Below are 27,060 nucleotides of genomic sequence, written 5' to 3' on the forward strand. Positions count from 1 at the left end.
CAAAGGAACTCGAATTCGATTATTCTATGTGGGGATCTGAATGCCTTGTGTGTCCCATTTCGAAAGGAATGTTATTCTCACAGAAATAATGCTGTTGTGTTAAGGGGAAGGGCATGGTTGGCACGTATGGATTCATGGGGGGTGGGGGGGCTGGGGGTTTGCATTTTAAACTGAAATACTTTTGGCGATGAAATCCTTCATCATACATGGTAAAGAGCATTACAGAAATATTTTCTAGATTTTGTTTTTGTATAATTGGTTTATAATTGTGTTCTTTTTATAACACGTTTATTACGGAAGAGGTTTCTAAGCGCTCTGCATCGTCGACGAGCGCATTGCCACTGAGCCTTACTACCCGTGCCAATCAGAGTATCAGAGTAGATTTTCTTAGATGCTGCTTCTTTGAATGTTGAAGCAGTGACTGAGTGATCATTTCCCTCTCAACTTGAAATGGAGGATTCACCTTGTGCCCGAGTCTCAAAGCATTCCGGCACACTCCACCAGGCATCGCTCAAGGGAGGAATCGTATAACCAGGAACAATCAAAACATTAGGGAATTTAATAACACATGATCTGCCATATATACAGGTAAGATTGTATGAACTATTAAAAACAAACCCTTACTGCGACATCCACTGGGTGGTTTATAGCTCGATGCAGCGCCGTAATAAGCCTTAAGTTGCTCATAAACATGCATACGATCCTGTGTGGCAAAGTAAAAAACAAGATCTACGTAGAGCCTTGAGGGCAATTCCTACAACAGAGACGGTACAGCGAAGAGGAATTAGGACCGAGTGTCAGAACTGGAGAAGATTGTACAAGTATAAACACCTGCTAAATGATTCACGGCCAATGCTGGAGGCCAGTGCCAGCATGGATTCACAAGACTTCTGGCGATTAATAAATGCTGACTTGAACTAAACAACGAATACACAGGCTAATCCCATTTCAGAGGATAAATGGATAAAGCACTTCTACGCAGGTCTATGCAACTAGCGATGATGGTTCGGCAGCAAGTCGAGATATTACTGGGGCTGTCTACAAGCTTGAAATGGACTTTGTGAAATGAGACCGGTCAAAACGTCATAGTACCAATTCAATGGCACCAGGAACCAGACAACATCTCCACAATGGTTTTGAAAGGGAACGTGTCTTTTTGGGGAAAAGCTTTGCTAATCATTTTCCAAAGGGTCTTGGTTAATAAGAGGCTTCCCGATTAATGGTTAACCTCGACAAATCGTACCCATTTAAAAAACAAAAAGGGATCTAGAGTTAACCTGGCCAATTATAGGCCAATAGCTCTGTTGGACGGCCCATCAAAGTGGTTTGCTTCACTTTTGTTGCAGGATTTGACTGCATGGGCAAAGAAGGCTGGGAGAGTGGACATTCATTCAGACCGGTTTCCGGAAGGGGACAGGAACATATACAAATGGCCTTATCCTCAGCCTCCTTAAAGAGGTCGTGAGAAGGTCTAAGCCAGTATATATTGTTTTTATTGACCTCTCCATGGCCTTTGACAACATAAATATAAGAAAGTTGTGGTGTGAACTTCAAGATTGGGGCCGTCTAACATTGTTGTTAAACAGGATTGTTGCCCTACAATCTAGTACTGTTGTTCGAGTGAGATTGAACAGACAGGGGCTTCTTTCTGCACCCATTCAAACTAAGAGTGGCCTAATACAAGGATGCGTTTTAGCGCCAATGCTTTTTAATCTGTTTATTTCAGATATTGATTGCACATTTCATGAAACTCGTTTTCCCCCAAGCTTAGCAGACAAACCAAACAACCATCACATATATACAGATTTGCTCCTTCTGCACTACACTCCAACAGGGCTGCAGCGTCAACCTGCTGGCTTGGACTAAAACAAAACCACCTTACTATTAATATCAATAAAAATAAGGTGTTCTGTTTTCGATCAGGAAAGCAACCTTGTTAACAATTTGAAATGGTTTTTGGGAACGAATGAATTAGAACGGGTCTCCAATTTTACTTATTTGGGTTTTTATTTATTTGAGGGAGCTAGCCATGCAGAACTGTATAATTACCAAAAGTCAAAAATGTCTCAGCTGGCAGTTCAAGCAATACAGATCAATAACAAATGTTGACATTTTCACTTATCCGAGTGATTGGGTTGTACAACAAAAAAGTGGTCTCAGTTGTTATATATTGTGCAGAAACCTTTTTACTTACTGTTTTATTAAATTGGACTAGACTTGAAGGCCTCTTTTGGCGTAAGATTTAAAATCTTCCCAGGGCAGTCCCCGCAGCAGTTATTAGATATGAACGGAGACAACTTTCTGGTGCAGTGCGTGTGCTGTGGAAGAACTTGGCTTTGCTATCCAAGATCATGTCAGCTGAAGAGCACCTGATCTGGTGACAATAAAAAAAAGATAATGGAAAACAAGTTCTGCATTCCGTTTAACAATAGTGTGTCTAAATGTGAAGAAGGTATGCAACAATACAATGTATCCATGGAGTTGATTTGGGATTTCCCACAAAAAAGCTGGAAACCGAACCCCAATTTACAGGGGCACCCCTTAAATATTTTGGGGTACCCCCTCATCACCCTCAAATCAGAGTAAATGCACCCCTCCAGAGAATTAAATGCCATGAGTCTATCTTGCAGGTGATAACAAGACTTTAATCTTTACAGATTGGGGAAATGACAGGACACTGCCATTTCGGACCAGCATTCTGTCATCCTTCGCTGGCTCCCAGGTTCTGAAGACTGATGCTGGACCTGGGCCTTAAATACTATTGACTGGGTCACTGGGTACCAGAAGAGGCCCTCCAAAATTGTCTTTCTTGCCATAAAAAGGATGCTATAGAGTCTCCAGTGTGCATGGCCAGGTTCCGTTTGGGACAAGCTACATAACAGTATGCTGCATATGCAGAAATACTGTGTTGATCTTGTATAGCATAATTTACTATGTTATAAACATTCATAAATAAACACATCTTCACGCCATGCTCTCAGCACTTAACTCAATAAACCTATATTTGATCTGGTCCAGTAATTCCTACAAAAAACTGTTTTCCCATAGTATTCTGTTGGGCCTTGAATCTTATTTAGTCTCTATTGGCTTGTGATTGACAGGAACAGCTGCTGAGTTACCTCGTGCTCTCTGCCAGCCTGCCTGTAATCTATATTTAGCACAGCCTGACTTTACTGTGTGCTTTGAGCAAATCTAACTTACAATGTAACAGTTTTCCATATATCCCCCATCTGAATAGTTGTTTGCACCTATGTTTCAATCCCATCTATCTCTATTTAGTGACCCTCCTCCCCCCAGGACTCTTGTAGTGCTTAGAAAACAGTTAACAGAAATCTTGCCTAGTTCTAAAGCGCTTGGAAATGAAGGAAAGCACTAGGCTCCTTCCCAACAAGCGAAAAAGAAGCTTTGGGAATTGGATTGGATTTTTGCCATCCATTTAGTGTGAAAATATCGTATGTACTCAAATGTTTGTTGGATGCGAGGCCTCTGAGGGTTTTACCTGAGTACGCAAACAAATTCTCGAGTGCGGCCTGGCGTACCCAATACCTGCGCTTAAGGCTTAACCTTTTTTTCCCACCAAGGAGATCCTTGGACCAAAGGAAAGGGTGGAGCACACACTCAGAACCTGTGGATACTGTAAAGAAAAGGGCTGTATTGAAACAATTTAACACTTCTTTCTGGACTGTGAAGCCCTTAATGATAGAAACATACTTCATTTTGGTAATCTTAGAAAGAATTTTAAAGTCTTGTCAAGCAGCCTGGTATGGCAATATATTATGATGTCTAGATCAAATAGCAGGCGATTCCCAGCATTGTTTTTTCTTTTTTAAAGGAATTGTTCCAGTAGAGTAACTTGTGGTTAAATGTTTCATAACTAATCATTGGTGGTTAAGGGATTGTTTCATAATGAATTTTAAAATACTCAAATTGTTGAACATGTGTTTTAAGAGTATGTAGATAATACCGATTAATGAAATATTGTGGTTTTAACATGAGGTATATATCTGTATTGTTTATAATCTTAATTCATGTGTACTGTGAAAAAGTTCTTGTGTGAATAACTTCACTTAATGAATGAAAAAAAAAAAACATGCAGCTCTACCTAAAGAGTTCCTCCATCAAAGACATCCACAGGCTCAAGGCCTGCCTCACATTGATCCAGTTGTGGATGTCCAGTGCTTACTTGAAACTGAACTCATCCAAGACTGAATTCCTACTGCTGACGTATAACATAAATAAGAACTCACCACGACCCTCATCGATCTGCACTGGCTCACGCTGCAAGCCTGTATCATCTTCAAGTCCTGCTGCATTATCAGCAAGGCCGTCACCCTGAAGTCCCCAAGCTACCTCACTGAGAAACTCCGCATCACGTGAGGCCTACAATCCACAAGAAGTACGGACACGTGCAGACTAACCCCACCGGTCCAGGAAGAAAAGAACTAGATGACAGGCCTTCTCCATCTACTCCAAGTCTCTGGAACCTCCTCCTCATCAATGTCAGATTTCCCCCTTCGATTTTACAGTTCAGGTAGGAGCTCTATTATTATCATGGTATTTACTGAGCACGGACCTAGCTTCGAGAAGCAATGGAGCACTCTACAGAGGTATACAGCAGGACAGGTATACAACAGGGGTAGAATACAGAGGGGCACAGAGTAGCGGTACAGCTGTACAGGGTGGCGGGGAGAAGAGAAGCAGCCAGCATCTAGTGAGTCAGGTGGCGCAGGGTGGGACGTGATGTCCTTGGTGTTGAGGAGAGACTTCCTGAAGAGGTGGGTCTTGATTTCTTTTCTGAATTATAGGAGCGTGGGGGCGAGTTGGATGCCGATGGGGAGGTTCTTTCATAGTCTTGTGCCATAGGCAGAGAAGGCTTGTTTTCAGGTCCTTTCCTTTTTGCAGAGGCGGATTTCATATCTGCATGTGTCCCGGCTGCTGGTGGTGTGCTGTCCACCGGAGATGTTGAGTTTCTCAGCGAGGTAGCTGGGTGGTTTAAGGGCAACTGTCTTATAGATGAAGCAGCAAAACTTGAAGGTGATTTGTGCGTGCAGTGGGAGCCAGTGAAGGTCAGTGAGGGTTGGGTGATTTGGTCATACCTGTGTAGACTCTCGATGAGGCGTGCGGCTCCGTGTAGGACACTTTTAAGGGGCATTCGGGAAGACGATGGGAGGCCATCCAGGTGGGATAGGATCAGTGCTTTAATAATGGATCTAAAGCTGTCCGGGAGGGAGTAAGGGCTTGACTTTCTGCAGGAGGCAGAGCTGATACCAAGCTGTCTACTTTCTTAACTATGCATGTCTTGAAGGAGAGGTGTTTGCTGATGTGGAACCAGAGGGACTTGGCAGCAAGCTCATAGTGAAGCCACAGGGTTAATGGTTGATAGCCAGGTCTGTATGTCTGGGTGTTCAGCGTTGTTGGTGAGGAGTAGGAATTCGGTCTTTGAGGGGATGAGTTTCAAGTATGCACTGGACATACAAGACTCGATCAGCAAGAGGCAGGTTTTGAGCCTGTGGATGTCCTTGATGGAGTCGGTCTTGAGGTATAGCTGTTTCTCTTCAACGTATTGGAGGATGCTGTGTGGGACTAGGAGGGATCCCAGCAGCTCCATGTGTAGATTGACTATCACTGAGGAGAGGATGGAACCCTCTCCCCTTTTTAAAGACCCTCCTCTTCAAACAATGGCTCCCGTCTAACACCTAGGTCCATACACCCTCAACTCCTCACCCTACCTAAGACTGGGTGATCTGATACCCACTGTTGCCTCCCCTGGTTTCTTGCTGTCAAATTGCCTGCACTTCCCCCTCCCTTATTAGCTCCTCACTTCCCGTTTCTCCGCTTTGTTCACAGTGTTCTTCTCCCCATGATTGTAAAGCACTCCGCTGCATCCCAAATCTAGGTTCACACTCAATAAATACAATAATAATAATAATAATAATAATAATAATAATAATAATAATAAAAGTACGCAAGTGGCTTGATGGAACAAAAAAGCAATGCATGAGTCACAGATTTATTGTGTGGCTTTGTGTTCCTTTGATGCTTGAAAGAAATAGCATGTTTACAACACCACAAATTTTGCAAAAGGCATACTGTACAGACGAAGCCCCAGTGGCACAAACTCTTTGCCTCGATAAGGAAGCAGCATACATTGCACCGCTACTTCACAGGAAACCACTACATGTTCTGGAGGTGGCAAATAGTTTAGTAGGCAGCTATACGTAGAGTGCACCTATTCTAGTTTAATTGGTTTGCTGGTTGATTAAATTAGTAATTAAGAGTGATAAGTAGGAGAGGAAGAAAACTATCTTCATACTTCCAAATCTTCATTTGTACACAGAGAAAATAAAATCTAACCATCACAGTTCGGATTTGATTTTTTCATTTAGGTCCTCCTGGTCGATCTTGTCAAGATGGTCATACCAGTGATGGTAAGCGAGAAGAGCAACATTTTTGGCTGAGAGGGCACTCATCTCCATGGCACTTGCTGCAGCTTCAATGCTGTTGACGTAATAAATTCTCTCGTGAAGCATAATTGGTGGTAGCCTCTCTGGGGGGTGGTAATGTGGGTAGGCGAGCCAAGTCCTGGTCTTCACCTCTCCATGAGTAACAAAGAGCAGACGTAGCTGCTCCGCTGTCAGAGGCTCAGGAGAGAAGACTTTCCATACAGGGTCACTTGCAGGTTTCCCTAGAGACTGCTTCATTGAAACCTTGACCGGTGTGACCACTCCAATACTGCTAAAAAACAAGTCTGGGTTCTCAGTGGTCAGGATTTCAGTAGGCCTTAATTCACAGGGCTTTGGACAGCCAAAAAATGTGGAGTTGATTTGGCCCTGAACAAAGGTGGCGACAGTCTGGTGATAGTGCTTCTTGAAGGCAGGAACAACAGAAGGGAACTGGATCCCAGACATGCCATTGTTCAGAGGTGTAGCCACCAACACAATGTCGTACTGACTGTAGCTCTCACCAGAATCCGTGTTGTAGTTTACCTGATACAGATGCACTGCGCCTTCACCTGAAGAACATGCAGAAAAAAACAGGATTAGAACGTTTTGTTTATTAAAAAGGATCATACATTGGTAATGTTAACAGGCTGCAAGAAAGCACAACCACACACACATTACAGTAACACTTGATTAAATAACCAACTTCCAAAGTATGTTTACATCTACCTGGTGGGCACATCGACCACTGCTATGTTCATGTACTCAGTCTCTGTCTCTACCAGTTTTTTTGGGATGCTCACATTTGCATGCTGGAAACCGCTTTAAACTTGAAAGGGACCCTACTGCCTATCCACCCAAGAACTAGGATGAAAGCACACCCTATGGCACCAATGCCTTACCATCAGTTAGGAAAACTTGTTATACCATGCACCAGGTGCTGTGACCAAGTATATGCCAAAGATCATGGTTGCATGTGTTCTGTGAAGGAAGGAGGACAAGGACCAAACTTATCCATATCACCATCAAGGTCCCTACGCTTTCACACCTTCTAACATAACAAAATATAAAGAATAGAAGAGCTACCATATGACTGCCCAATATTGAAGCATACTAGTCTCTCACAAGCACTGCCAAAACAAAAAAAACAAAAAAAGAAAGAAAATGACATTAGCTCTGGAAGTATCCATTTTATATTGCTTACAAACATGCAGGCATAGCTTTCCACTTAGCTGCCATGCTCTGCAACATGGCAATGCGCTTCCAAAGCTATATATGCTGGATCTTAATTCTAGTTGCAAACTTTCTGTCAGGAACAGGTATTAAATAATCTTCTATGAACAGGAAACAATGGATGCACTCATTGTAGTAACTGCTGTACTCTTAGTCCTGCATTCATACACACTGGACATTCTGCCATTGGGCAATACTAAAGCATTTGGCAGCTTGCATTAAGAGTCCTTCCTCCATTACCAACAAGTGTACTGGAGCACAGAATACATGTGCGGCTCTGGCCTGCATTAGCCTCACCTTTTACAGGATTCAGATGAAGAAATGCTACTTGATTTACTTTGAGTAATTGAGGTATATTATACTTATGGCAGTGACTTTGATTAATGTACATATATGTGCAAACATGGCAACCGGCTGTACATTCATGTCTAAACTTCATCATTAATATATTAATATGTATATCAGAAACAAAAGCTTTAATGAATACATGAGTATAGATGATCTGATTTATAGCAATGAAATTCAGCAGATGTGTGAAGTGACTCCCATCTTCAAATGTTCATGTTTTTGCAGGGAACACTTTGTTGCTATAGTCCCATTTTAACTGCGAAATTATGTCATGTTTTAATCTCATTGTTAATCCCTGCTGTGATGTCACAAATGTGCTCATGGGCTGACTAATGGGGACGCAGCTCCGAGTTAAGATGGTCGTCACTTCCCACACTCACTGAATTTCATGTTTTTTGTTGCAATAAAAATCGAATGATCTTAAATTTTGCATTAACTAAGGTTTTCACTGAAGTTTAAGGGTTTTGTTATGATATATCTTCTCCAGAGGCCAAACGCCATGGCCAGTGACCACACCCTATGCTGTCGCTATTGTCCTTTTAGGAGCAATTATTATAGAAGACTGCAGCACACTATCCATGTGGCTCACATACCCCTGCCTAGTAAGAAAACCATGGCCTTTGGCCACTGCTATTTGCTACATCCTTTAGCTGTATCCACATTGAAACAATAAGGCAAAAACACTGCGGGCCGTGGCCTATAGCCATGACCCATTTCGTCCTGCCTATAGCCAGTGAGCCGGTACTCCCGCTAACGCCCATAAGTCCTGCCTAGTAAACTACCAGATGCTACTAGCCATAGTCCGTGGCCAAGGCCTTCAACCGTTTCCATAGTGCATATTGCAATAATTAGCCAACCACTGGCACAAGCCAATTGCCATGGACATGACCGCTGTCCCCATTGTATTAAATAAGCTAAAAGACCATGGCCATGGCATCAGGCCTACAGAGGAAGTCCACATCCCCCTCAATAAAAAAAAATTCCCTACGTCCATGGGAGCTGTACTAATATTGGTGGTGCCCTGCATGTATGCTGGAATTTCACTTATTTTGCACGTAAATTTACACAGAATTACTAAGAAGATGGAACAAAGCTGGCAGGTTCCCGGTGAATGGTAAAATATTCGACAATTTGAAAGATTCCTACCATCCCTATTGCAACTCTCCACGTGCCCAGCTCCTCCCTTTTAGGTTGCACCCCTTGTGTAAATCCTCCCTGAGCCTTGCCTATTACCCCATTTCTGGTTCGTGTGACACTTTTTCTTGCATGTCTTGCAACATTTCTGCTGGAATCCCGCTCCCCTGCCAACCCCTAAATCTCCCACTACACATGTGGGCCTTCAAATGAAACCGCCCTTTCACTCTTTCAAATATCATTATGAGCACTTATTGTGTGAATTACATGCATCGAGGAAAATAAAATAAAAAGGTATCCAGTTAAAGTATCGAATACAAAAGGATCAAATGCAAAAGGGAGTGCATTTTTTCGAAATTCAATATGGTCGAATAGTCAATTGTTAGAAATATTTTCGAAACTTTTTTGAATATTGTTTTACATTAAAATAACGAGCTACACACTTTGTTTGCATGTTATGCATTTATTTTGATATATATTATGTTTTAATGTTTCTCAAATATAATATAGTTTGGTTATTGCAAAAAGTATTTTTCATATATATGTAATCTTTTTAAAATTTGTATTCACTTTTAAATATATATTTGATGTAGTTCAACATTTTTTAAATTATTAAATATATATACATTTTGTAACATTCAAAGAAACGTATTATTTTTTCACCAGTAGGTTGTGCTGTTTTACTTTTAGTACATTCAAGTTTTGTATCCATTTTCATTTGTGTCCAACGTGTGACATATTACGTTGCGTAATGTAACGTAGTCGCCATTTTTGGAGTTCTTCGTTACTGGTCCGGTTGCTGTTTGTACGCGCTCCCTGTTTTTAATGGATTGTTTTTTTTTTCTCCAATGGAATGCTTTTTATGGGTTTTTTTTCCTGCTTGGACTATTTTTTCCTCTGGATTGAAGCTTTTTTTGCAAGGATTTTATGGTCGTATGGCCAACCCATGTACTTTCTAACTAGTCCATGTCGTCTTTTAACCCTTTCTTGAGTTTATTTTCATTCATTATGGTTTTCAATGTTCGATCCTTTTGTTTCGAGCAAATGACCTTTTTACATTATTTGTACATGATGTCGATCCTTTTACTTTCGATCCTTTTGTTTCAACGTTTTGTATTTCGGTCCTTTGTTTTCGGTACTTTAACTTATAACCAAAATAAAATGGCGGCTTTCATTTCTCAAAAGCCTCACCGATGCAATATCCCATGGGAAACCTGCCAAATTATTTCAAAACTACTCTACAGTTTTACCCCAAACCATTAAAAAGGCACATCGACAGCGCTTTGTGCCCACATTATTTCTTACTTGGTGCAAATCTGCCCAACAGTTCTCGTGCTACATGTGTTCATGGAAGTACCTTTTTCTCTGTTAGAAAATGAATGGGAGTAAGCCGAAAACAGCTTTTTTGGATTGTGTGATGAATCCAACAGAGTCCTCACAGATTACCCGGCGGCGACCTCCTCCCATGTGGCCAGTGGACGGCAGCCGCTTCCTGATGCGGACCCTGGGGACGGCTTTATGAGGGAGGATCACATGTGGGGAGACAGCTACTGGGAAGAGGTCATGACTTCATTGGACGAGACGCAGTATATCCCCTTACCCCCACATTAAGAAGATACCCTAATACCCAAGACATTGTCCATGAGGAAGACCCTCTTATTCCCAATACCTTAATGGCCTTTGCTGTTCCCCTCCTGTAGAGTAAAGAAACCTCTTCTCATGTTCCTTAGGTCAAAATTCCATCTTTGTCCTAGACACATATAGCTCCAACAGAACCTTATCTGCTTCTACCACATCTTTGTATGAAGATGTCCACTCATAAATCTACTGAGGAAAACGCTATATATCTGATGACATCTATGGACACCAACTTCCATAATCCCTAAAGTATTGAGAGGAGGAGGATGATGATGAAGGCGTTGGTACAGGGTAACAAAAGCTTGACGCTCAATACGCAGACTAGTTCTACAGAAGAACCTGTGCACAGGACATTTAAAGCTGGCAACCGCACTACAGACGGGGGTATCGCAGTACAAGACATTGGCTCCAGAGAGATAAAGCTTCAGAGTGTGGGAGACACGTACTTGTGTGGTGGAGCAGAGGCGTCCTCAGAAGGAGGTATGAAGAGCGAGTGCAGGAAGTGCTGTGGAGAGGCCGGGAACCGTGAGAAATTTCCTGGGTGCGCGGCAGCTTGATGAAGCAGCTTTCTTCAGACCGGGACCAGGGAAGCAGGCGTGTGACTACGGAGCCACAAGGGAAGCCAGAAGGATGTCTCCAGCATCCAGAGTACGAAGCAAGTTGCAGAGCCCTGCTGCAGAAATGTGAGCAGGAGCAGATGCTGGAGAAAAACAATGAGTTGACCCAAAGCTAGTGGGGACCCCGCGGCATTCTGGCAACCACGCCAATGACAGTTTGAAAGTTTTGATATTATTTGAATGCAGAAAAGGCAAAGCGCAGAACCATAATTCAATAAGAGGTTTGTTTGAATGCAGACATGGCAAAGTACAGAGTCAAGCTCCACAGAGATACAGGTGCATGAGATGCAGGTATGGGGCAAAGCTTGAACAAATATCACTGCAGACAGATATACCGAACACGCCATGCTATATACAGTTTTGGTGATAGAGAGGAAGTATGAACTGCATATGAAGTCCTAGCAGAGGATTATATCAGGCAAGTGAAACCACAAGAGAAGTCCTGGCAGGAGAGTACAACAGCCAGTGGGAATTGCACAAAGAATCCTGGCAGGAGAGCAAACGAGGAGAGTTGCAAAGCTCCAAAGAAATGAGGAAAAGTGTTTGCTAGACAAAGAAGACATTTGTGTTAAAGAAAGACTGTTGCAAAGTCCTGGCAGGGGAGTACACCAGACAGTTGGAATTTCATAGAATCCTGGTAAGGGAGTATATCAGGCGAGTTGCAAGGCTACAATGAAAACTACAGAACAGTGTTTGTTAAATAAAAGGATTTACCTGTGTTGAAAAAAGACTGTTGCTGAACTTGTTGCCTAACAGGAACATTGTGAATCCAGGAGAAACACAAAAGGAACTGTTAGTAAAAGAGACATTGCCATCCATTTAGAATCCAGGTGAAAGGAACCAAGGTCTTTCACTTTGGAGAACATTTCTCTTGGAGTCATTTTAATCTTTAGTTGTGAACACTTTTTTTGCTAATACCAGGTTGAACACATTTCCTTGGACACCTTATTATTCTTTTGTTTGTAGTGTGAGGGTCAGGATAGGACGTTTTGGACACAAGGACAGATTTTAAGTTATTGACATCCTGACATAGACAGATACTTCGTTTTGGTTTATAGTTAGGGAAACTCCTCTTTAGCATAGGGCCAGAGAGGCATTTTCCCAACCTATTTTCATTTGAAGAAAACTCTTTCTTGAAAACTGATATGAGCAGAGTCGGATGTGACTTTATTTTTCTTCAGGAAACTTGGCTGAGGGGTGTTGCAGTTTTAGATGGTTGCATGGTTGATAGTAAATTAGCCAAGAAAGGTCTCCGAGGGAGACCCATCGGCTCTTGACAGCTGTAAAAAGTAAAAAGTTTTCGATCACTTAGAAATGTAAAATGACACTCCGACGCTGTCCCAATAACAAAGGTGATGGATAAGAGAAGGCAAACCATCTTCAGTTTTACTAATTCATATTTATTTTAATCAGTTCAATACTGGAAATGATGTCCGGGATGACATAGAAAATGCATCGATTGATTGGCATAATGATCACCCTTGACACCTCAGTATTTTAGGTGGTGATTTTAATTGTAGGTCTGGTGTGCAGTTAATTTAGATTCCTTGGTGAGTAGCAGTAATTAGGGCAGATTTGGCCACAATTCTTGTCAAGTTGGGGGTTTGAGAAAACTAACTTGCTGTTTGAAGTGAGATTGAAGGGAGATTGAAAGATGAGCCAACCTGGTTAAAGGCGATCTCAGCCTATATTATCGATTATATTTTTATTAAGTTTGTTGACAATGCCGAGGTAGGGGATTTTAAGATTGTAAGAACGGGTTTGAGCGATCATGCAATGTTACAATTAGCCTCATCTCTGGGAGGAGTGGAGGCTGATGGGGAGTTTATGGGAAAGAATCCATTGGTTGTATCTGGAACAAGAAATATGCTTTTACAATTTAGCCGTAACATCAACAGGATAAACGCTAAATTATCAAAGTGGTGGAATAATTTGAAAACCGGAGAGAAAAATCAGAAATTCTCTACCAGAGGAGTTTCCTGCTCAATTGTCTAGGTTCGAGAGACTCCCCAACGTGAATGCAATACCCTAAAAAACTGCTTTTATGAACTCGAATCGTAACAATTTACATAAGGAGATAAATATAAAGAGACGCCAGATAAGAAGGGATATTAGGAAACTAATTAAATGCCCCAATGTGACGTGGGAAGAGAAAGGGAAAGTGAAAACATTCTTAAACAATATACAACATATATTGGAAGGACTCAGGAATTACTAAGATCATTATGAAAGACACCCGTTCCATCTGGTGGACCCTAAATAAGAAAAGCTAAATTCAATCCCATGTGGAATCTTGCTGTGCATCAGAAGAGGCCTGGGTAGACTTCTTAAATAAATAATAAATTCAACTAACAATAATGCCAGTTCACTAGGGCACCAGTAACAAGACTGCGGTATGGACTGGTTTGTTTGATAGATCTGATATTGAAGTTATCAACAAACTAAACAACTCTCGAGCTAGTGGCGCAGATGGCGTGACCAATGGCATTTATAAAAATAATATGTTATGGTCTGAAATTCTGTTGAATCTATTCACACATATACCGTGGGAAGGAGTTTGTCGGAGCTCCTGGCCTAAATATTCTGTTACCCATCTGTAAAAAGGGCGACAGAGGGAACCCAGCTAACTACCGCCCTAGTTCACTGATTGACTCTGCCTCGAAATTCTTTGCCACAATAGTACTTAGGGAACCGACATCTTGGGCAGAGAAAAATCAGCGCTTTAACCCGGGCAACCAGGCTTTCGGAAGGGGATGGGCACTGTGCCGAGTGGTTTGGCACTCTCCGCGTGTGTCTGATATAGGAGCCAACTTTGGTTGTTCACTATATGTGGCAGCGATACAGCTCTCCTCCTCCTTCGATAATGTCAACTTGTCCCGGTTGTGGCATGAGTTGGAGAAATGGGGGATAAACCCAGGCCTATTGCGGGAGATTCAGGTGTTCTATACGGGTAACTCCACGAAGGTGAGATTAAATACATTGGGTGATCTAGGAATATTCATTTAAGGAAGGTAGTTCGCCCAGGATGTGTCCTTGCCCCCACATTGTATAAATCTGTATTTGGCCGACCTGTGGGAGGAAAGCAAGACTGGGGGTGGGGGGCTATTCACCCAAGAGGTCTGAACTGACATTACGGTGTACTGCACATGCTGCCGCTCCTATCCTGATGGATTATACTCTTGCAGGATTTTGTCAGTAGTTGAGGCGTACTTTAATTCCAATCATCTGCAGAATACTCCTGCCAAATCCTATGTTATGATATATAGTAAAGGCAGGAAACCTAAAAAGCTATACCTGGATATTGAATAATGAAGTGATAAAGAAAGCAGAGTCACTTTGTTATTTAGGTTTTGTAGTATCTAGCAAGAAACATCTAGAAAGATATAAAATAAAAGGTGGAAGAGAAGGCTCGTTCTAGTCTCTCCCTTCTGAAGTCCGTTGAAAGTAAATTATGTTAAAATTTAGTTTTTTAAACTGAAATTTTTCCGCTATAGTACAGTACGGATACAAGTTGATGCACTAGAAGGAAACATTCTGAAGCATGTTCTGGGCCTCCCAATCTCTGATACCATTAGTGTCATTAGATTAGAATTTGGCTTCGTTTCATGGTGGTCACAGTACATTAAAAAGGAGTCTCTCATTACTTAATAGACTGTTGCGAGGCAAAAAACCTTGTCTTGCTTTTTATTTGAAATCTCTTCTATCAAAGAACTCCAGTCACCATCTGAGAAAATATAGGAAGAGATGCAAATTATTTAGTTCTGTGCTTGATCTCACTAGTCTTGAATCTGATGCTGCTTTAAAAAAAAAGATAAAACAATGGGACAGATTGGCAGATATTCAGGATTTTGGAATGCTGAAGCTTTTTAAAAGGAAAATAATTCCTGTACCTCCCATTGAAGGTTATAAGAACGTACCGGATTACATTTCCTTCCGCTAAATTTCGTGACTTGAATCTCAAGTTTAGATTGTTGTATCCAACTCTTGAGGATATTGGTCCTAAGCTAGGTATTGCAAATCCAGAGGATACAGACTTTTGAGCCTTTTATTCATTCAACCTCTGCAGTTTTCACCAATGATGTGTGGCAGAGGCTAATAATGTTTTCTCAACTGTCTCTCATTATAGCTTTAGTTAAAATGTTGATGGAAATGATTTCTGAAAATAAGGTGATGGTCCAAGCTGACCATGATGTATGGCAAAATCCAATGTTTTAATTGGGTAGACAGGAACATTGGTCAAATAGCTTTTAGTGATTTTACTAGAGATGTGTAGATTATAAGGAGATGCTTTAAAGCTTGAGGGTGTTTTTCTTTTTGCATGTTTTATTTAAAACTTCTCTTTTTATGTTTTTAGCTAAATGGATATAGTAAATTGTGTAATTGTATCTTGTGTACAGAAAACAAAAAAAAAAGAATTTGGGGGATTTTGTAAGTCTTTAACCAAGACCATAACAACTTTGTGTGTGGCTTTCATTTCTGACCCCTCACAATTGTTAATAACTTTTGAACCGTTGAACAACTTTTCCCTAAAATGTCCAGTTTGGCGGGAGGGGCCCGTGGCAGTCATGTAATGTGAATCTGTCCTATGGCTCAACACTCATTAGCAATAGAATTTGGGAAAAAGTCAATGCAAATTGGTTTTTAGTGTAGGGCAGCAGCCGTCACGCTAATATATATTTATATGGGATACATTACCCACCGTAATCGTACTTCTGCTTAGATTCACATGCTATGCATAGATCACATGTTGACATCTAGTGGAAGCTGCAGAGTATTACATTTTTGGTTTTCAAAACTCGAAAAGGGGCATCCACTGGGTCTTTCAGTAATACTGTCCCTAGTGTGACGTCTACTGTTCCCATGGTCCTCCACTTGTCAAGGTCCCTCAGATTGTTTTGTTTCTGACATGAGGTAGCATAAAGGGTTGCGCAAGTACAGATGTGATAAAGGAGATCAGAGCAGATAAAGCCAGAGAAACCTGCAACTTCTACTCCACAGGGGAGGAAGGGTGGGCGCATGTGAATCTAAGCAGATACAGGCATCAGAAATATGATTACGTGAGTAATGTATCCCTTCTGAGGCTTGTGGATCTGCTTAGATCGCATGCTATGCATAGATAAGCAAGCAGTGTAAGAGAAGGTGGTGGGCTGTGAGAAGGTACAGCGGCAAATAGATGTTTTAGCATTGCTTGTCCTACCTGTGAATCTGCTTTAGAATGTGTGTCAATGCAGTAGTGCTGCTGAATAAAGGTATGAATAAAGCTCCATCTAGCTGCTTTGTAAATGGCGTCCAGTGGGACGTTTGCAATAAAGGCTAAAGTAGCTCCTATACCCCTGGTAGAGTGAGCTCTTGGTGTGAAAGGCAGAGTTTTGTTTGACAGAGTAGCAGAGTTGTATGCACTTCACTATCCATCTGGAGATGGCGTTTGTTGAAATGTGATCACCTTCCCTGCCAGGAACCACGGAGACAAACAGTTGTTCTGTTTTTCATAGCAGTCTTGTCGTGGTTACATAGTAAAGGACCACCCACCTTACATCTAGTGTATGGAGTTTTCTCAGTTGAGCTGGAAGGGCTTTGAAAGAAAGCTGGCAGTTCAATGGACTTGTTGACATGGAACTTAGATATGACAACCTAAGGTGTGTTCTTAGTACCATCTTGTCTTTGTGGGTAACAAAGAAAGGGTCTTGCACTGACAAAGCTTGTAGTCCACAGACTCTTCTTATGGAGGCGATATCCACCAGAAAAGCCGTTTTATATGGAAGGTGTTTAAGGCTGGATTTATGCATAGGCTCAAAGCGGGGTGGGGGGGTCCCATGAGCTTTCCAAGTACCACATTTAGGTGGGGTGTACACTTTCATCTCACAAAAGGGGCTTCACTCCAAGTCCCTCCTTATCACGAGACAGTCACCACAGATGCTTCCCTGGAAGGCTGGGGAGCACATACCGCACAGTTGCATGCCAGAGGCCTCTAGCTGCTAGAAGAGAAGACCCTTCACATCAATGTCCTGGTTCTCCGGGTCATCTTCTGGACCCTCAAGTCTTTGCTACTGAGGATGAGGGGCAAGCTGGTGAGGATCTTCACAGGCAACACCACCACCATGTTCTACAGAGAGGCCCAAGAGCTGTGGCACTGGGTCATTTGTCAGGGCATATTTCTCGTCCCCTTTCACCTGGTGGGCATCAAGAAAACCATCGCAGACTCGCTCAGCGGGGAACTATGTTCTTGGCACGATCAGGAACGTGGCCAGGACCAGGTGGATCTTCTATTTCACGAATGGGGTCAGCCCCAGATCCAATTCCAAATGTCAAAAGTTCACCAGCAGCTTCCCACAACCAAGGAGTATGGGAGATGTGTTCTTGTTTCCTTGGAAGGGACTGTTCCTATAAGCATTTCCTTAATCCCCACTCCTGCTACAAGTCACCAGCACACTCAGTGTCACCTCAAGATACTGGTCGCTTCAGCGTGGCAGCAACAAATCTATTATCTATGCCTGCTAAGTCGGTCGGCTGCTCCATCCATCCATCCATCCATCCAATCAATCCATCCATCCATCCAGATGCCACGACTGCCGGACCTTTTGTCTAGAGAGGGAGGAGCGATTCTGCACCACGACCCACCGTCACTGAACCTCAGAGCTTGGCTCCTGCAGCCCTACGGTTTGGAAATTATGCTTCACCTGCAGAGTCTAAGGACATCCTCGCCAAGGTCAGGGCCTCATCACCAATGACTTGCTACGGTCATAAGTAGAAGCATTTCTCTGTGTGCTGCAGGTCTCAGAAGATCACCACTCTGTGCGTCACAGCCCCACAGCTCCTACCGTATATGCTTTCCTCGGCCAAGGCTGGACTGGGTCATGCCTCTATCAAAGTGCACCTGGCAGCCATATCCCACTACATCAGAGCGCTGGCTAAGTCTACTCTGTGGTTTCACAGACTCGTCAAAGAGTTCCTCAAGGGGCTGTTTTTCATCGGTGAAGACGCCTGCCCCGACTTGGGAACTGAATGTGGTTTTGACTAAACTTATGGGGGCACTCTTTGAGCCGATGCATCAGGTTCAGCTCAAGTTCCTATCGTGAAATATGGCGTTCCTTGTGGCGATCACCTCGGCCAGGCAGGTTGGGGAGATCCAGACACTGTCATGCAAGCAGCCGTACCGGACCTTCCACGCTGCAAGGGTGGTACTGTGTACACATCCCACATTTATACCGAAGGTGCTGTCGGAGTTCCATCTCAACAAGCCTTTGGTGCTACCCGTCTTCTTCCCGAATTCATTGTCACCGGCGTAGAGGGCCTTGCATTCGCTGGATGTTGCTCGTGCCTTGAAGTCTTGAAGTTCTACGTGGCGCATATGGAAAACTTTCGGAAGACTTTTCAGTTCATCATTTCTGGTCCTGTGAATCACAGAAAGGCCTTATTGAAGGCTACCATTTTGAGGTGGCTCTCCGGCTGCATCATGCACGGTCATCGGTTGGCTAACAGACCCCTTCCAGGCCGGGAGAGAGCCCATTCCACCATAGCCATTGCAGCAACGACGGCATTTCTCTCGGGTCTGCCCCTGCTCGCCATCTGCAGGGCTGCTACGTGGAGGTCCAGGCACAACTTCATGAGGTTCTACTGTGTCGACAGGGATTCCAGGGAGGAGACCTGAGTCGGCCAAGCGGTGCTACGCAACTGGTTTGTTTAAAGCGAGTCTGTTCCAGAGTTGATTGTTTATTGCTTCTGTTGAACCTTGCCACCTTCCGTGGGTGTGTATATGTACTGCTGTGTAATCGTTATTCATGATCATGTGAATTCATGCCAGACACCATGCTGGAGAAGGCTGTTCTCCAGCATGGGTCTGGCATGGATTCACATGCGAAGCCTCCCTCATTCCCCTCTGTGGCTCTTCTTGGTTCATACCGCCACTTAACCCCTTAAGTGCCAAGGACGAGAGATCTCATCCTTGGAAGTGCATGTGCATTGCCAAGGACGAGATGGCTCGTCCTTTTTGGCACCTTGTTTTGAGCGGTCCCTGCAAAGCAGGGATCGCTCAATACTGTAATCCAGCCCCCGGGCTATGTGATGGGGAGGTCCCCCCTCACTGCCAGGGGGCTGGATTACCTTCAGTTTCACGTCGGCGTGCGTAAAGCACGTCGGCGTGAAACAAAGTGAAATCACTGCAGCAGCCATTTTTGGCTGCTGCAGTGAAGAAAGAAGGTGAGTGCCCTTCTTTGTCAGCATCGATCTCCGGCTGTATTTCAAGCCGGAGATCGAGGCGGGTATCGTTGGAAAGGGGAGATTCACCCCTTTCCAACGATACCCATTGTGTGGCATTGCTGCCCGCGGATCGGCCCCAAGACTTTCGCCACAGCACAATTTGTTCTTGTGGGCAACCTACAGATTTGGGCCTAGGGTGTCGAAGTCAGCAAGGAAAACAGGGAACCCCATGCATTTCCCAAAAGAGGACACCCGTGGGAATGCACAGAGGTCTTACTTGCGCGAAGCGGCCCAGAATCTACTATCCAGAACCCCTGGCAAATTCCAAATTTGGGGGTAAAAAACAAAATTTCCAGACATTTCACTTTGCTCAACCACCGAAACATGCTGCCAACAACAGATGTCATACCTTCCCGCGTTCCCACAGGTGTCCCAACGAAAACGGTCGCTCACATGTGTGGGTTCACCAATCTAGCCGCAAAGGGAAAAGGCTAACCCACTGATAACCACAAAAGGGTTTGGGGAGATAACCTACAGATTTTGGCATAGGGTGTCCAAGCCACCAAGGAAAACTGGGAACCCCATGCATTTCTGAAAAGAGGGCACCAGTAGGAATCCACAGAGGTCCAACTTGCACGAAGTGGACCAGAATGTTTTACCCAGAACCCCAGACAAAGTGAAAAATGTGGGTTTTTTCGGCACATTTCAGACTTTGCCGGGGCTTCTTGGTAATACATTCTGGGCCGATTTGCGCAAATCATACCTCTGCGGATTCCCAGGGGTGTCCTCTTTTCGGAAATGCATGGGGTTCCCCGTTTTCCTTGGTGGCTTGGATACCCGAGGCCCATATCTATATATTGTGCTTGTCTGGAGAAAGTATCAAATTCAGGTGTCGAAACAGACTTGGGGTTACCTGTGTTTTAGGCTTTCCCCATGGCGCCCAGGTAGGTGCACCCACACGTGAGGTAGCATTTTCATCGGGACAACTGTGGGAACGCGGGACTGTAGGCCATGTGCTGTTGGCGACGTGTTTCGATGGGTGCGCCGAGTGGAATGTGAGGAAAATGCGTTTTTTTCCCACATTTCGGACTCTGCGGGGGCATCTGGGTAATAAATTCTGGGCCGATTTGCGCAAATCATACCTCTGCGGATTCCCACGAGTGTCCTCTTTTCGGAAATGCATGGGGTTCCCTGTATCCCTTGGTGGCTTGGACACCCGAGGCCCATATCTGTATGTTGTGCTTGTCTGGAGAAAGTATCAAATTCAGGTGTCGAAACAGACTTGGGGTTACCTGTGTTTTAGGCTTTCCCCTTGGCGCCCATGTAGGTGCATCCACACATGTGAGGTACCGTTTCCATCGGGACACCTGTGTGAACGCAGGAAGGTCTAACATTTGTTGTGTTTGTGTGATTTTCATAACGTTTTGACCCATTTGCTGGTGCCCTTTGTCACACAACCCTTTCATTTCCCAAATGTGACCTACATTTAGTTGCTGCTTTAGGCACCATACACTTTTGTAACCTGCACAAGTCACCTACCCTTGAAAAGTTCTGCCTGTGCTCTTTCAAAAAATGGATGCTTGCCGTTCCTCACCACATTGGTTTTCCCTATTTACACATGCAAAGTGCGTCTTTTCAGGCAGTGAGCATAAAACTCATGTGTACCATGGCTCAGTGTTTGGCTTGTGGTATTGCTTGTTTTGTAAAACACTACAAAAAATGTGTGCTTTCCTAACTGAAAGAGTCAGGGGAATGTAGCGGAGCATTGCTTTTCTCAAAATTCATAGAAGCCATTGCCGTACCAAGCCAACCATGTCCAACACATACCTTTTTATTTGGTCATTTTCCCGCTTTTCCCCCAATCTATGGCATTTTCCCCTACCTAGTTGTTGCCTGACCTACGCAAATCACCCCTTCCTAAACTTGGGATTTTGTCTACTTTTCAGAAATATATGCCTTCCTGTTCTCCAATTCGGCTTTCCTACCCTTTTCTTCCATTCCGTCCATGCATGTCCAATTGGCAAAAATGGCCAAAATCGCCTACCTCTCACAAAACAGTTGATAACCACATCAAAATAATTTATTTTCGTTTCCACTCAACCTGTTCTTGAAAGCCAGGAGATTGGGGAATTCAGCACAGCAAACCATTTGTTCCTAGCTCTTACAAGGAAAAAACTACAGGCTTCTTTGTACATCATTTTATTGGCATTGTTTGAAAAAAAACACATTTTCGCCCTTTTTGCTTATTTTCTCTCAATCCACCCCCCTACATCAACCTAGGATTCCTGGGTGGCGTTACGACCGCCTACATGTGGGTAAAAAAGGAGCCAAATTTGATCGAGATATCTCATGTAACAAAAAAGTTACAAGTCATTGATTGGCCACATACCGAAATCACCAAAAAAGGCCCTGGCACTGGGGGGAGGAGGGGGCGTGGGCGGGAATACCCATGGCACTTAAAGGGTTAAAGTGCTTACTATTATTACCAAATCTGAAGATGGCCACCAAGGGTGGAGCTTAGGGAGAGGACTGTCATTGGATGGGGGCAGTATGACCCAGAGGACAGTGATTCGTTTAGAGGAGAAATACAGTTTTAAAGTGAAAGTGAAACTTTTTTTTTCCGTTTACCGAGGATTCCCAGGCGGACGACGGGGAATTTAGAATAACAAGTTTGCACATTCTGATTACACAGACTGACCGTTGTAGGGCAGGCAGCCATTTGACAATTTTACATTCCGAGTGTTACATACAATATCATGGGGTAGATATTGGTTGTCATTAAGTAGGCACAACATGCACAAGAAAAGCATTTTTGAGCTAATCATTCTATTGCGTGACAACATTATTGGAGAGACTATTTGCTCTTTTTTCGTGCTGGGGTTATCAGAATGTGCAAACTTATTATTGTATGCAACACTCAAAATGTAAAAGCGTAAATGCAGTTGACAAATGGTCACTTGTCCTACAACGGGCAGTTACAATTTCAATGTAATCGAAATATGGCAACTTGTAGAGCTTTATGAAACCTTCACATGTGCCTACATGCACATACACCATGTTTACCTTGTTAATACTCACCTTCATGTAAGCATCGGATACCACTTACCACTATTCCATTATGTAATCTTTATTAGGAATACACCTCGTCAAAGTACAAAGTTACGGTGAAATTGAAACTTCATTTGTAAATGGGTATGTAAATTATGTTTTTGTACTAACAAACACTGACAACTTGAACAGTAAGCAAGCGTGATACTATGACTAGATAGCAGGTTATCTACTTCAAATACAAAATATGCCAGAAGATTGTAAGGCTTACTAGTCAATATGCATTCCAGTTGATTTGTGCCAGGAACATGATTTTGAACAACAACTTGTTGGTATTGTGGAAATAGAATGTACAGCATTGTGATACAACAACCAAAATGACTGCCCGCACGCGATTACGTCATTGCGCTACCACAAGGCGGTGCCTTTTCTGATTGAAAAGTGCTGCTGGGGACACAGGCAACCACTGCAGAGCTGTCCTGGTGTCCTCAGCAGGTGCTTTCCACGAAAACAAGGCAAGTTGCAACTCAGAATCAAACACATCTTTAACAATACCAACGTTAGAACAAATGGCTAAAGCCAATATTTGTGTATAGGTCACCAAGACAAGATTCCTATTGAGAGTCAAAGATCTCATTTGAACAAGGTAAGTAAATACACCAAGTGCAAAGAAAAAGTTAGCCAACCTACTTTATTTATATCTCACATCCTATTTTCGGATCCTAGGTCACAGAACCCAACCTCAATGAAGAAGAAACCTTCCATAGCCTGACAGGAAGATACCAAGCTCCAATTAGAAGTCAAAATAGAAGACTAGACAGGCTGGTAATTATGGCACAAAATGACACAGATAGATATCAAAGAAATATCCTGTGTAACAGACTATAAACCCAATGTATTGGATTCTTTTTTGTATTAGAACCTGGTCCCTGAAGATGGTCCATAGGACCGAAATGCATTGGACATCCTAGGAAAGCTTAGGTCTCTAATAAATACTAATTTTTTATACAAAACCATACTTTTGTGGAATATTCTTGTAAAGAAATGAAGCACGGGCCATCTATACAACATGAAATGTTGGTAAGAGATTATATATATATATATATATATATATATATATATATATATTCTATATTCAGTAAAAAAAAACTTTGTTAAAGGAACGTTATGGTTCAGTTGCGCTACTAAAAACCTCTGAAATTAAGTGAAAAAAACTTGGTTACAGGGACGTTATGGTTCCAAGTAAAACCGAAAAACCCCTGAAATTCACCAGTTATGGTAAGCTAAGCAACCATAACTTGCGCCACCACCGTGCACTGCTAAGACTAACACCCAGGACATCAAAGATGACATCACAAATGTGATTGATGACATCACTGATGACATCACATGTCTGGCTCCCTCTTTTTTCCCTTTACTGCCATATCTAGGCCAGTAACAGTCAGGAACTAAAAACATCAAAAAGTACTAGATTTGTAGACTTCTACTTCAAATATATTTTTACAGTAATTCACTTGGGGTTCACTCACAGCATATGAAACCTATACATTGGGGAAAACACAGACTTGGAAGACAGCAATGCTTTCTATGTATGGAGATGATCAGTAAGGTTATCAACATTTTCTTATAGTTCTGCTGTTTATTATTACTGTACTTTCCCTGGATCACATTATGTGGTAGTTATACATAGGGAAGTAGTAGCTTTGAAGCAGAGCAAACATTTCTGTGCATGAAGATAATCAGTTTGGTTATGAATATTGTCTGGTAATACTGCTGTTTTAGTATACTTCATTTTCCCTGTATATGCTCATATTTGTATGTGTTGTCTGTGTTTTTTTGCAATAATGCAATTATGTAGTAAGTGGGTTTTATTAGGTACTTATTATATGTTTACAGTATGCAGAACTGTAATAAAAAAGCCTTTATAATTTTAGTATTTAATATGGCAAGATTATTAATATTGCACCTCCATCATGTCTGCTGCACACTATACCTACGTTTCTACATATGCATCTTAGTATATTGGAACAACTTCATAATAGAACACCATTTGGATTAATACATTGCTTAATGGACTATGTACCTCATGATATTTATTCCAATTATCCTTGACACTTTATTAACATTACAATAAGAATCCCTTGTACAGACTTTTCATGAAAAATAAATGCACATGTGATGTCATCAATGACATTTATGATGTCATCTTTGATGTCCTGGGTGTTAGTCTTAGCAGTGGACGATGACGGCGCGAGTAATGGTTGCTTAGCTTACCATAACTGGTGAATTTCAGGGGTTTTTCGATTTTACTTGGAACCATAATGTCCCTGTGACAGTTTTTTCACTGAATTTCATAGGTCTTTAGTGGCACAACTTAAACATAACGTTCCTGTAACAAAGTTTTTTCACTGAATATAGACATATAGATAATGTAAATTTCATAAAATGTTTACTAGGATGCCCTTAGTTTATATACATATAACATACAACATACTGAACCCCCTTCCTGCGCTAGGGGGTCTGATGTCCAGGGACTGTGCGCTTGTTCGCGGACTTACTCGGACAACATCAACACTATCCAAAAACTCAGGGGTTATATTACATTTTTATCTCATCCAAAAAAAAAAAACACAAACCATGGTCAAAAAGGAACACAAATAAATTACATTCAATAATAAATAAGAAGTGAAACTGTGTATATAAGACACCAACAGTCCAATTACATAGCATATGCAACATAGTGGAATATACCAAAACACAATAAATATGCCTCCAACAGAACTACCTCACAGAAATTCCACAGCACACATCAGCAGGACACCTACGCAGCAGTAAAGGCAAAACCCAGCAAGTGAGTACACTATATTTATTGTATACATTTATAAACTTTCTGTATTACATAAACTAAAACTAACTTTTTTTTTTTTTACACAGAAATGTCTAGCACGTTGGAATGGCTGGAAGAAAAATTTCCTCGGGAGGAAATGAGTGAAGACAGTGATACTAATGGTAGGCACAACACTGCTCTATATAAGCCAATTAATAATTTATGTGTACTTAATTTATTTTTAACAGACCATACAGACATTAAACATAATATACCGTGGGCGTGGCTAGAGAGCCATGGAATAAGCTGTGTCTGCGTGGGCTCCTGAGGATCCTTCAATATCCTGATGCACATGGACGTCTGAATGAACGTTTGTTGACAACAAAACTAACCAAAGCTGTGGGAGTATATGAGGCCGCACAGGACCGTGCCTGGATGTAAATCTGAGACCAGAAATCGTAGAGCAGAAAAATGTTTGCCGAAAGTCCCGTGGGCAAATCCCCAAGATGGTGCCTGCCACGAACAAAGGACAATGGAAGACGGCAGATGCACATGCACGGGGACAACTCTGAAACGAGACTGGTCCAGCCCGCTGGAGCGGATGACCGCCACCAACGCGCTATAGCACTGCATGGGGATGCCAGGCCGGTGAACGTATTGGCCCATGTGAACTTTTTTCGAGGTACACACGCTAGGATTGCCTGTCACTAGGACAGATGCGGGGGGAGCCTAGACCGACCCCCCCAGGAATCCCGCAGATGCCGGGTTAATGCAGGAGGCCTGAATTGCTGTCCCCGAACTAAGCGGACCGTTGTGGTGGGCGTGGGAGGCTCTGGGGCCACGTATTGCAGCACCGGGAAAGAGCTGCTGAGGCGGCGCGGCTGGGCAGGCTGCGCAGGGCACACGGTGCTCGCGGCCCATCTGCGGCAGCCCTCGAGCTTGGCAGGAGCTGAGCGGCACCAGTAATGTCAACACCCCAGCTGTATTACAATGAGAGCGGGTGAAATTGACATCTCTGAGGCGTACAGCGATACATTGTAACCACGGCGAAGACACACTCGCGGTAAGAGCGGACATGAGAATATGAATGTGGCTGGACACAAAGCACGCAATGTTTGCCCTAAATGATGGCAATGAATAAAAGGTGCGGGCGCAAGCAAAGGGGTGTGACACCACTGGACAGGAGCATAGAAGCCGAATAGCTCTGCCCGGGGACGTGCATTACATATTACAAGAGCACCTCTCTTAAGAGACGCGCGCACAGGATCATAACTCTCAGCAGCAGCTGCAAATCTGAATTAGGGAGCCCAGCATTTAGCCCTGTGCATGGTAGACAGACAGCTGATCCCGAATGGACAACAATCTGGGCAGGGAAGTGGATGATAGGCGCGAATGATGAAAATGCGGCACACATGTTATTGAAGGCTTAGACCAAGGAGCCTGAGATACGACTATACGCCCAGACCAAGTAACTGTGCCGGGGTGACAGAGACCGCTGTTGCTGTTGGCCCGTTGGACCCTGCAGCCTATGCTGGACCCAACACGTGCAAGGAACATTGTACCAACAGAAAGGAAGCAG

General features: G+C 43.0%; 1 protein-coding gene and 1 long non-coding RNA gene across 2 annotated transcripts in view; both read right to left on the bottom strand.

Annotated features, from left to right (window-relative positions):
* LOC138492006 (uncharacterized) overlaps window positions 1–27,060 on the bottom strand; it is a 1,139,453-nt gene that overhangs the window by 225,552 nt on the left and 886,841 nt on the right. The gene's annotated exons all lie outside the window — the stretch shown is intronic.
* PCYOX1 (prenylcysteine oxidase 1) overlaps window positions 5,997–27,060 on the bottom strand; it is a 285,501-nt gene continuing 264,437 nt past the window's right edge. Inside the window, exon 6 of the mRNA XM_069618912.1 lies at window positions 5,997–7,012. Within this exon, the coding sequence (XP_069475013.1) occupies window positions 6,357–7,012 (656 nt within the window). The 3' untranslated portion in view covers window positions 5,997–6,356. The remainder of the gene's footprint in view (window positions 7,013–27,060) is intronic.

The sequence above is a fragment of the Ambystoma mexicanum genome, chromosome 10 (assembly GCF_040938575.1).
Source record: "Ambystoma mexicanum isolate Mex_15411 chromosome 10, UKY_AmexF1_1, whole genome shotgun sequence".
NCBI lineage: Eukaryota > Metazoa > Chordata > Amphibia > Caudata > Ambystomatidae > Ambystoma > Ambystoma mexicanum.